A 12,483-nucleotide genomic window follows, 5' to 3' on the forward strand; every position below is an offset into this window, starting at 1 on the left:
GTGCCCTTAAAAATGAAAGACTTCAAGCCAAAGACGTATCAAATCACGGGTAACCTAGTTGAGTCATCTCTCAATTAAAATGTGGTATTTAACTGATTATGTAGTTGGATGTGGACTCCATCATAGAGGTCATTGCACCTGTGCATTTCCCCCCCCCCCCTTCTCAAGTATTTATTCAACGACCTCTTATTTTACGAGAGTATCGACTTGTGGCTCTTCAGTGGCAAGGCTTGTTGCTGGCGCAGATGTCTCTGCTCGCAACTGCAGCCAATCGTAACAGTTCATACCATGTCGCTTTTGTTTGTGTCACAACGTCTGTGTGTTCTTCCATACGGCGTGATTGGACCGTCGTTGTTTTAACACGTCTCAAAGGCCCCCACACACACCGTCAGCCCAGCTCGTAGTCCGGACTGCTCAGTTTGGATTGAATTAGGCCCTGTGCACACACGATCACTGATCAGGCCAGGTGCTCTGTTCGAAACGAACAGTCGGAACTGTCATTTGGTATGAACTGAATCCTCCAACATGAGCAGTCTTCTGGTTGCTGTTGCTGTAGGGTGTATCGTTCCATTGCAGAATATGGAAGGAACTTTGGCGGTCGCAATTGCAATTGCACTTTTAGCTAGAAAAAAAAGATCAAAGCGACCTAAGAGTACAACAAAAATGTCTGCAACGACACTCAGCTTATGGACTGATTGTTTGGACTGGTGAGACGCTGTTACGACACGCGGTAGTTCGGACCGAGTGCTCTCGAGTCTACAGTCCGACTTGATGTAAAGCCATCGGTTCGTCAGTCCAATTTTTGCTGAGGGGGACTACAATTTTCGAGCGTTACGAAAATTCCGATCGCATGAGGGGGAATAGTTGGGTACGTGGTGGGGGGGGGGGGGGACCGGTAGTGGAGCCACTCCAACGCATGCGTACTTGTTTCAAATACAATTATTGTCCTGTATATTAATTATTCCGTACTGTATACTAATGAGATGGTATGGGCATGTCCAGGAAATAGGGAAAAAAAGAGGCTGCCTAGGAAAATGATGGAGTTGCAGTGCACAGGAAGAAGGCCCCAAGGATGACCAAAGCGGAGGTAGGAAGAGCAGATAAAAGAATGCAGGAGAGAGGAGAAGAAAGGAACAGAGTGGATAGGGAGGAATGACGGAGGGACAGAGAGGAAGAAGAAGGCATTTCACTTTGCTGACCCGGCCTCAAGCTGCAAGCAATTGATGATGATATTAATTATTAATCTCCGGTATTCTCGTTAAAAATCGATTGTCTGTAAAGTCGATTTACGGACGATAGTTTAACGTGACAACGTCATAACAAAACATTGATTTAATGATTGCATACTTCTATTAATAAAATTCAATCATTTTTATTGAATTATCACTATTTTGTATGGATACAAAGAAGGAATGAAATGAAATCTACAATTTAATTGATAAATTTACTTTTATTTGCACTCATTAATTCAAATATGTTTATTACTTTAACGAAGAGATTATTTTAACTATAACTTTTATACATGTTTGCTATTTAACTTCTTCCAATCTGTGTTATTCTGTTAAGGATAGGACGATGATAGGAAAAGTAGGAAACGAATGGGAGTTTTAATGTGCCTCGAAAAAGTCAAATCGATGGTTGTTCCAATCGAGTGGAAGAGAGATAGATGCGGCGCAAGCGTACAATGTGCGTAACGGGACACCTTTTCGTGCGTGCAGCCGGCGTTCATCGATTTATTAGACGTTGTCACGTCAAAAGAACTGAGACTTGTTCGGCACGTGCCGGATTAAAAGACCTTTCCACATTATTTTGGTCGGTGGGGAGCGGGCGAAAAGGCCCGATGTTTTCCCCGCGCGGGCTGTTGTGCGCGGGACAGGTAGTAGCGGGGCCGGTGTTCGAGGAGGTGCGCGAGGGGGGTGAAGGAAGCGGAAGTGTCGCTGCGCGCGATATGACGGCCGTCGCCCGCGCCGGAGGACTGTCGTCGTGGCAGTCGGACCGCCGCGCGCCGCAGCTGCGACACCCCGGGACCCGTCAGCCGCCACCCTGAACCGCCTGGCGCGCGCCCGATGCCGAAGTTCTCTGGTGAGTGGCGTCCACCCCCACCCCCAGTTCCGCTCTCTGCCGGCAGTGATTGGGACCACGGCAACGCCGGGTCACAGGACGGCTACATAGCTTTAACTGGCACACCAAAGAATAATTATTAGAGACGGGAAAAATTCGCGGATTCATGTCGCGATATGCTAGAATGCAAATAATTGTATTTTTATGCAACTTCTGCCATTGGTTCGCTGTTAACCTGGAGGACTGTGGACCCAATTATAGACCCTCAGTCAAAGCAGTATCGAATCACGAGTCTCCCAATTGAGACGCCTCACGAGTCAGCAGCCAATGAACAGGTGACGTTTGCCCGAGTGTGCACATGATCGTGGAGTCTAGCCTGGAGGTCATTGAACCCGCGATTTTTTCCAGTCCCTATAAATTATAGAGACCGGAAAAATCCGCATGTTCATTGACCTTCAGGATAGACTCCAATATCCTCTGCACACTCGGGCAAATGCCAACTGTTCATTGGCTGCTGACTTGTGAGTCGTCTCGACTGGGTGGTCTGTGATTCGACACTTCTATGAGTGATAGGTCTCTAATATTGGCCCTCAGCCCTCCAGCTTAACGGTGAACCAATGGCAGAAGCCGCACTAAGGTATAATTATTTGCATTTTAGCATAACACGAAATGAACCCGCGAATTTTTCAGGTCTCTGATTAATTAATATACAGTACAAAAATTGGATTTAAATAAAATGTCGCAATGTCCGTTTCCCCCAGCCCCTAATTCCCCACCCTTGAATCCGCCCCTGGCCACAACATTCGGGTAACAGCGACTGATGAAGAGTTCAGACCGCCCTGGGCTAATTATGAGGACGCGCCCCGCCAGGTGTGTGTGTTACGGTCGGCCTAACAAGTAGTATATTAGTTTTGACCTTGTTTACTAGTGTGAACATTATAACATGGTTCATACTGCCTATAACAGTTAAAATCAGGGAGTCCCAAGCTTTTTAAGTTCACAGCGCATTTAGTTTTAGTGTTTTGTCTCGGTCTAGTTGAAATATGTAGGGCAGATAGATGCAATGATGCTAGATTAATAGTGTATGCGAAGACACGATTTCCGCCCCCCCCCCCGATCCCCGTGCCCTAGGCTGCAGCCTAATTAGCCTAAGGGTTAATCAGGCCCTGTCGGGTACTTTCGGTTACAAGAAGTGCTCACTCGGTTCGAGTACACCAAAAAAAGGTATGAAAACAAAATATTGCTGTCTTCTTTAATACAAATATCATATACACTGTTCTTTTAGATCTCGTGATAACGTGACAACATCAAATGTTATAGTTTAGTTGCGATAATGGCTCTGCTGCTAAGGTACGTGCCTTGGGATGGTCCCTGGGGTTTTAATGTAAACGTTGAATACTACTATCCCAACCCCACATGTGGAAAAAAAAAAGTTATTTTAAGGGTTGAAGGTTTGTGTAAAATTATTATAAATATTACCTGTAATATAAATTTGTGTTTTGCTTTACTAGTGTAGCCGAGACTGCATTTCGAGTGATATTACTGATCCTGATGTCGCAGTGAGGTTTTATGTCAGCGTGTTACAGCCAAGGCAAAGACGTTTTTCCACCATGATTGGTTTTTTTCCATTACAAGTGAATATTGATCACTTTTTTTTCCTCAATTCGGGTAGATTTGTGCATGGCCCCCACATTCTATTACAGTCGCGTGCTACATTATAACTGCGTGGTTATTTCTTATCCAACTCTTTTTAGAATGTAATTTAACCTGAAAATACAGGTATTATGGTAACTATTTTGTATGTTGAAACTAAACTTTATTTATAAAATTATTTTTTTCCTTATCAATGGCCACAGGGAGTATACGTTGGAGTGGCGTCGCCGCTGACGCACTCTCCTCCTCTACCGGTACCCCCACCACGTACCTGACTATTCCCCTCGTGCGATCAGAATTATCTTAAGGCCCCCGCCCACCCGGGCACACACGCGGTGCGCAGAGCTCCAGGGAAAACAACGCGATTTCAAAACTACTCAAGATATCCGAGTGGGGTCTGCTTACGAAAAGCATTTAAGAGTTTGAGGCCCGAAAAGTAGTTTTGTTTCCAGATTAAGTTCTAAAACTGCATTTTCATAAGAGTTAAAATTGCTAAAAGACGTGTTTTTAGAGTAATTTTTATGCGTAAAACAACCAGTACAGATTATTGAAAGCACTTAAGGTGCTTGCATTACACCTTTATCTTCATTTCTCCGCCATGTAATGTTACGGTCACCGCTCAAATCTCACAGAAATCCTGTGACGACTAGAAGACTGCGCATCAGTTCAGAGCCTGGCGATTAGAGGCTATACCACGGCTAGAAGCACCAGCGAGCGTCGCGCTTATAATCCCGCCTCATAGACACACATACACACCTGACGAGGCGGGCCCCTTAAAGCTCGAAAATCGTAGGCCCCTCAGCAAAGAAGTTTTTCTTCAAAATAAAAAAAAATTTGCGTGGGGCTGGGCCCATGGGTCCACCCAGCCCCACCCTTGTGGGGGCCGTGGATATGAGTAGGGACCTGAAAATTTGGCGGGTTTAACGACCTCTAGCATGAACTCCATAGTTCTACGTACACTCATTCAAATGTCACCCACTCATTGGCTGCTGTCTTGTGAGACGTCCCAACCTAGCAGTCTGTGATTCGATGCTGCTTTAGTTGAGTTTTTCTCATTGGCCCAGAGTCATCCAGGTGAGTTGTGAGGCAATAGCCGAGGCAGCACTGAGGTATAACTATTTGAATTCTAGCCTATCGCGAAATGAATCCGCGAATTTTTCCGGTCTCTAGATATGAGTACCCGAAAGGATATTCCCGTGTACCGGGCGCAGGCGCAGTAATCCGGGTACGTTCGGCAACCCCGACTCGGGTTGGTTTCGGCGGCGGTGTTGCCAGCGGTTGGCGGCGGTGCTGCGCGCACGAGCGTTGTTTCCTGTTGCGCCGCCGCGCGCGCTGCTATCGCGTCGCCCAGAGACCGCTGCGGTCGTGCGATAACGCCGCGCCGACACCTCAGCCCAGCCAGGGTCCCCACTGCCGGTACTTTCGCACCAGGTCTAGTACTGTTCATAGCTCATAGGTTTTCAGAGACCGGAACATTTCGCGGTTTCGTTCTACTGTAGGCTGAAATGCAAATAAGGAGAGTTTAGTTTAATGCTGAACTGAAACTTTTTAGGTTTAACTGCAATGCCACTGGCTACTTCAAGAAATGGTTTGAATTTTTTTTTCAGGAAATATTAATTAATTTTACCTGGCATTTCAAAATTCTCAAATTTGTTACGATTTTGATAGCCATGAAACATGAAATGAGTTTTTGTGATAGAAATGCAAACCATATCACGAAGTAGCCAGTGGCATTTCAGTTAAACCTTAAAAAGTTTCAGTTCTGCAATAAATTGAATTCTCCTTACTTGTACAACCCAAAAACGTTCAAAATGTAACTTTAGCAGCTAATTATGCAAAAAGTATGCGCTGTATATATTTTTCATTTCGGAAAAGTTAAACAATTGACAAAGTCTAAAAGTTGATCAGAGATTATTATAAATATAAAATCATGACCTGAAATGTGAGGCACCTCCTTAACACTACAATGCTTTTCTTATTGGCACACGGTTTTTTCTGGAGGACTCTGGGCCATTGAAAGACCCTGGACCGAAGAAGTGTCGAATCACGGGCAACCCCGACTGGACAACTCTCGAGTCAGCAGCCAATGAGCAGGGGATGAAATGAATCCGCGGATTTTTCCGGTCTCTAGTAATTGATCGCGAACTGGAGGAAGGGACAGAGCCGCCAGTATGAGGCTGTCGGCAGTTGGGTTGGTGCCCCTGACGTGTGCTCGTGCGGGCTACGAGGTCGCCGGGAGGTGGTGTTGGCTCGCGCACACCTGCGCACACGGAGGGGGGCAGAGCAGACAGCAGCGCTCGGCATGAAGGCTGCCGCGGCTGAGTACTTCCCATAGTCCAGTGGAGTCTAGGCTGTGTCCTCCGAGCCGCACGCCTGCTAGCCGGCTGCGCTTTGCAAGTGGCTTGCAGTCTAACGCGTCCTCGGGTTGTTTCGTGAAAAACACACGGCCCTGCTTATTAGTAGAGACCGGAAAAATTCGCGGGTTGAATGACCTGTAGGATGAACTCCATAGTTCTACGTACACTCGGTCAAATGTCACCCACTCATTGGCTGCTGTTTTGTGAGACGTTCCAGCGTAGCAGTCTGTGATTCGATAAAGCTTTGGTTGGGTGTTTATCATTGGCCCAGAGTCATCCATGTGGGTTGTGAACCAATAGCAGAGGCAGCACTCAGGTATAACTATTTGAATTCTAGCCTATCGCGAAATGAATCCGCGAATTTTCCCGGTCTCTACTTATAGTCCTTCAGAGCGTGTTAGATAAATCGCTGTACAATGGCCAAGGATGTTCAAGTGTAAAAACGTTTGCAGTTTAGCCTGTCGCGAAATAATATCGCGAAGCTATGCAGGTCTCTTGGCCGTATATGGTGTTGATATCTCACAACATCCAGGCAAACTGTGAAGTATGGCAGGAGGTATGTTTGAATCACAACGGCTAGCGAGGCTTGGAAAATCAACCGACCAAGCTGGAATTTAATTCGGGGCGGGTGTCACGGAACACTCGGGAATATGAAGTTTGCGAGCATCCTACCAGCATCCGCGCGTTTGCCAATATCAAGCCTTATTGCGCGGAGGACTGCATTCTTGCCGTCTCCTTAACCTTCTTCTTGCCTTTTCCACGACGGCAGTGATAACACGAAGCCACAAGAGGCGGACAATAGCGCGGAGCTCCATTATTGGAGTGTCTGGGATTCCCGCTGCTTCTGCGCCAGCGCGCAAACACAGCGATCGTTAAAAGCTGCGCAATCAAAGTATGAACTGAAGTAAAGCGGCAATGTTTATTTCCACGGGGTCGCTGGGTAGCAAAGTAGATTTGAAACACACACACGTATTCTTCGCGTTGATGATTGGACTGCAGTGTTCTTGACGCGCCCTTATACGACCCTGAGCCAGTTATAAACAAGGGGAAGAAAAAATGTGGTTACCCAATCACATGAAACTCGCCAGAGGATTTAGCCTTTGTTATCAATCAACGAGCTTCCTTAAATGTAGAGACTGGAAAAATTCGCGGGTTCATTTCCTGTTATGCTAAAATTCAAATAATTATATCTTAGTGCTGCTTCTGCCATTGGTCCACTGTTAATCTGGAGGACTGAGGGCCAATTAGAGACCCTCACTTGTAGAAGTGTCGAATCACAGGCCACCCAGTCGAAACGACTCACAAGTCAGCAGCCAATGAACAATTGGCATTTGCCCGAGTGTTAGAGGATATTGGAGTCTATCCTGGAGGTCATTGGACCCGCGAATTTTTACGGTCTCTACTTAAATGTCTCTAATATGTACAGGAAAGTTGAGTCTAGCCTGGAGTGTAGATAAATTCGAAAAATAGTCGTGGCTCTTTCTTAAATACTTTTATATTTCGCGATGTAAGTTATACTTAGAGACCGGAAAAATTCGCGTATTTATTTAGCGATAGGCTAACTTTCATATCCTTTTATATTTTAGATGATTTAGCAATTGGCTCATGGTTTATAAGGAGGACACTGGCCCAGTGCGAGACTTGTACCAAGGAAGTACGTATCGAATCTCGGCCAAACCAAATGTGACGCCAGTCAGCAGCCAATGAACAGGGAATATTTGTTGACGTATGCAGAGACTGTGGAGTCTATCCTAGAGGTCAATGAAAACGCGACTTTTTTTTCGTTCCCTCCATAGTTCGTCATATTAAAGAGTACCGATTAAGTGACAAACATATTTGACTCTATGTATAATGTAACACCGTTTTCTCAGGTAGTAAATTATAAGCAGAGACCGGAAATTTTTTTGGATTAATTTAATGATATGTTGACATTCAAATAATTATACCACTGTGCTGCTTCTATTATTGGTTCAGTGTTGATCTAGAGGACTATGGGCCAATTGGAGACCCACAGTCAATGAAGAATCGAATCACAAGTCACTCAGTTGAGACGTCTCACAAGTCAGCAGCCAATGAATAGGTGATGTTTGCCCGAGAATACAGAGGATCATAGAGTCTATCCTAGAGGTCATTGAACCCGTGGATTTTCTCAGTCTAATTATAAGGAAGGAAACCTATTCGCAGAAACTTTGTCCGCTGGTTTCAGCAATCAAAAAAGGCACTAATTGTAGCAATTAGTAGAGACCTGCAAAATTCGCGGATTCATTCGGTGATAGGCTAGAATTCAAACTCATATACCTCTTAGATAATTTTGCTATTGGCTTACTGATCATCTGGACTAATCTCAACCAGTTATAAACCCTCAACCAAAGAAGGATCGAATCACAGACAAACCAGCTGAGACGACTTACAAGTCGGCAGCCAATGAACTTGCGTTATTTGCCCGAGTGTACAGGGGAATGTGCAGTCTATCCTGAAGGCCATCGAAACCGCGAATTTTGCAGGTCTCTAGCAATTAGTTATATGTATGCATATGTGTGTGTGCTTGTGTGTGTTTTCAATTTGTTTGTTACATGTGCTGGTTTCCATTCGTTTAAAAACAAACTAAACGTGCTAGATAAACGTCTCGCGTTTAAACACAACTGGATGAAACGCACTTGCGCATTGGAATTTTCCGTTGCATGGTGCGCGAGCATTTGTTTTGCGTGCTGTACTCTAGTATCCCCCTCAACGAGAGACCGGAAATAACTCGCGGGTTCAATGACCTCTAGCATGAACTCCATAGTTCTACGTACACTCATTCAAATGTCACCCACTCATTGGCTGCTGTCTTGTGAGACGTCCCAACGTATCAGTCTGTGATTTGATGCTGCTTTAGTTGAGTTTTTTCTCATTGGCCCAGAGTCATCCAGGTGAGTTGGTGAGCTAATAGCAGAGGCAGCACTGAGGTATAGCTATTTGAATTCTAGCCTATCGCGACATGAATCCGCGAATTTTTCCGGTCTCTACCAATCAGAGACCCTCGGTGAAAGAGGTGTCGGATCGCGAGCAGCCGATGGGCAGGCGACGTTGGCGCGAGTCTGTCCTGGAGGTCAGTGAACCCAACGCGCCAGAGGAAGTGTGCCGGCGGTGGCGACTCGTGCCGGCTGCACGGTGGCAACAGTGGGGAGTATAAGGGCGGGGAAGAGGATTGGTATTGATAGAACTCCGCAGGGATACGCCCTTATTGGACCCAACCCCGGCGGCTGGAAGGGGGTGTTCGACGTACAGCTCCTCAGCGCTGTCCGTCCCCAGAGGACCTCCTCCTCGAGATGAGACTGGATCCTCGAGCTGGGAAGAAACCACTCCGCTGGAAGTCACATGAAGAGCTAACCCCGAATAAACCAAGAGTTCTTCGTAGACTCCGATGATTGTATCTTCGTAGACACTACGTCGAGTTCTACTTCCGAGAATGACCTAAACAGTTACAAGGGAACAATCGCTAGCGCAGTCTAATGAATAGAGACCTGTAAAATTCGCGATTTCAAATCCCTAAAGTATAGACTCCATGATCTTCTATGCACTCGTGCAAATTTCATCTGCTGATTGGTTACCGACTCGTAACACCTGTTGACTGGAATGATCCTGATTCGCTAATTCTTCTGTTAAAGATTTTTCATTGGCCCAGAGTCCTTCAGATAAACTGTGGACCAATCACTGAAGCAAAATAATGTCAAAAGTATTTGGACTCTATCCTATCGCGAAATGAATCCGCGAATTTTACAGGTCTCTACTAATGAGTGATCGTTAGGGGCATGCATATTTCGCGAAAAGATTTCGAGACTAGCTGATGCCCAAAACACTGTAGCATCGTCTGTGTTTCGTGATTGGTTGAGTTTCTTTCAGGTACATGACGATTGTTACACCAATCACAGTAATTCAGGACGGAAGCAAACGCGTCCTGAGTGGCTCGGTCAAATAAGACGACTTCTCTCGCAGACGGCCGCCGATCACAAGGTAGAAACTGTAGGTGTAGGTATGCCTTGTTCCAGTCTAAAAGGCGTTCAGATTTTTTCGCGAAAAATGCTTGCCCCTACCTATCACTAGGTATGTTTCGCCACCAAGATGCTTTTTAAACATCTGCTTGATTATTCTCCCCGTGCTATTGGCCAGTCATGGACTTGACACGCCCTTGTCTACCTGCAGCCAATGACGAACGTTTGTACCTCGAGAGTGGTAGTCCCGTGTGGTTCGAGCCAAAGAGGATGATGGCGTGTTGCCCAAGGGGCAGCCAATGAGAGCATACTTCTTCTCTGGTATGTGTCTAGCGGAATATAGCCTGACGGTGAAATATACCGCGGAAGAATGAGGTCTCGTACTACAGAATGATTTCACAGTTTCCCAACGTCTTGAATATATCTATTCTCAGGCGGTGTTTGGTTCGATTCAATTATCTTCTCCCTCTCTGCTCCCAGCGCCCTACTTCTGGGTAAATCACATCTCTATCTCTCTCTCTCTTTCTCCCTCTCGCGCTTTCTGTTAGTCTTTCATCACTTTACTTAATTATCACGACCGCATACTTTTATTTCAGTTCCTTCCGCCTGGTCTTGCGAGGTTTCAATTCCCTTGCGGTGTCTCAGCATCCTTTATCCTTCCAGGGTCTTTTGTCGTTCCTTGAATGGATTGCCGGTGGAAATTTCGAGTTTCACGAGGCGCAGGTCGCGTAGAGAAGATCCAGACGAAAGAAAATTGAAGATTTATCATATCTGGGGGAAGGTAGTTGGTTGTTTTCGAGAAGAAGAAAAAAAAAGAGCTCTCATCAGACTACAGCAAGGTATTCCCGCGCCAGCCGTTTCTTCCTTGTGATTGGCGGCCGTCTGCGAGAAAAAAAAAATTGCCTTGTTGGACCTTGTCATTCGGGACACATTTGCTTTTGCACAAACAAAAAATACTTTGAGTAGAGTCCTGAAAATTTTCGCGCTTCCTTTGACCTCCAGACTAGACTCCAATGTCTTACGCTACTGGAGAAAATGCCACTAGTTCATTGGCCAGTGGCGGATTCATAAGGGGGGGGGGGGCAGGGGGCGCGCGCCCCCCCTTGACCAGGGCAGCCCAGCACTAAGCATGGTTCATGGCAAGGGGAGGGCGCGCACCCGGCCGCCGATGTTATACAATACACATTCATACACTTACCTTTAATATTCGGGCGAGACGTAAATGAAACGGATAGAGCTTGGAGACAGATCTCTGGCTGCATCCAAGCAACCAAGGTGACGTAACAAGGGAGTGTGTGGAAGAGGTAGACCTGCCCCCCCCCCCCCTCCCCCCTTGAGATTTTTCTGTATCCGCCACTGTCATTGGCTGCTTACTTCTTAGTTGCCCCTTATTTGGCTGAGGGTCTCTCATTGGCCCAGAAAGCTTGGTCAACAACAGAAGGATCACAAAGGTATGAGTATTTTAATTTCAGCCTATCGCTAGATGAATCTGCGAATTTTTTCCTGCCTGTAGTCGTGATTCGTGATTCGTGCGCCGACATCAGACATTTACCTGAAAGAAACTCACCCAGTCACGAAACGGAGACTCAGGCTCGTTGTTTTAACACCCAGCTAGACTCGAACTCTTTTCGCAAAAAAAAAAAAAAAAAAAAAAAAAACTCGTTTCTATCTGTTTCCACTTGTAATAAAATATTGAAGTAGTACGGAAAATAAAAATAAGCTGTTTCAGTCAGCTTTAGCAAATAATTCACTCTTACTCTGGAAAATGCTTCCATGGGCTGATTCAATGTCAGACATCTCAGATGAGTTGCCTGTAAGTAGGAACTTCTTGGCCCAGAGTCATCCGGATGAACCATGAGTAAAAATTCGCGTATTCTACGACCTCCAGGATAGACTCCACGATTCTGTGCACACTCGGGAAAACGTCACCTGTTCATTGGCCGCTGACTTGTTAGGCGTCTCAATTGGGAGGCTCGTGATTCGTCACTTCTTTGGTTGAGGGTTTCTCGTTGGCCCAGAATCGCCCAGACGAACAGTGAGCCAATAGCAAAAGCAGCTTAAAGGTATACGTGTATGAATTTCAGACTATCGCGAAATGAATCCGCGAATTTTTCCGGTCTCTAACCATGAGTCATCAACGGCATCAGTACTGCGAAGATCTAAATATTTTAATTTTAATATGTCGTGAAATAAATTCGCGATATTTTCCTGTCCCTACCAGTATGTTTTTGAGGCATAACTTGTTGCCAAATAAATAAATACATTCTTTTACAACTTTAATTGTTAAAATTATGTTATTATTTTTTTACATTTAGTTATTGAAGGTCTAGCTGAAACACGCAAATCTGAAGCGAACTGGAAATTTCAGCGGGGTCGATTATAAACCCTTCGTTTCAACATTAATATGTATGATTTTCTTTTTTGTTCAACAAAACCGT

General features: G+C 45.5%; 1 protein-coding gene across 5 annotated transcripts in view; it reads left to right on the top strand.

Annotated features, from left to right (window-relative positions):
* Positions 1-1,962: 1,962 nt before the first annotated feature.
* LOC134535234 (ras-related protein Rab-3) overlaps positions 1,963-12,483 on the top strand; it is a 70,131-nt gene continuing 59,610 nt past the window's right edge. For 2 of the 5 annotated variants that reach the window (XR_010075590.1, XR_010075591.1), the window contains exon 1: positions 1,970-2,082. Coding sequence is in view for 1 of the 5 variants with exons in the window: in XM_063374299.1 (XP_063230369.1) it covers positions 2,067-2,082 (16 nt within the window). In the remaining 4 variants the exon portion in view is untranslated. Of the gene's footprint in view, positions 2,083-12,483 lie in introns of all 5 variants that reach the window. The other 3 variants (XR_010075592.1, XM_063374300.1, XM_063374299.1) reach the window with 2 other exon arrangements.

This window comes from Bacillus rossius, chromosome 8 (assembly GCF_032445375.1).
Source record: "Bacillus rossius redtenbacheri isolate Brsri chromosome 8, Brsri_v3, whole genome shotgun sequence".
Classification (NCBI taxonomy): Eukaryota; Metazoa; Arthropoda; class Insecta; order Phasmatodea; family Bacillidae; genus Bacillus; species Bacillus rossius.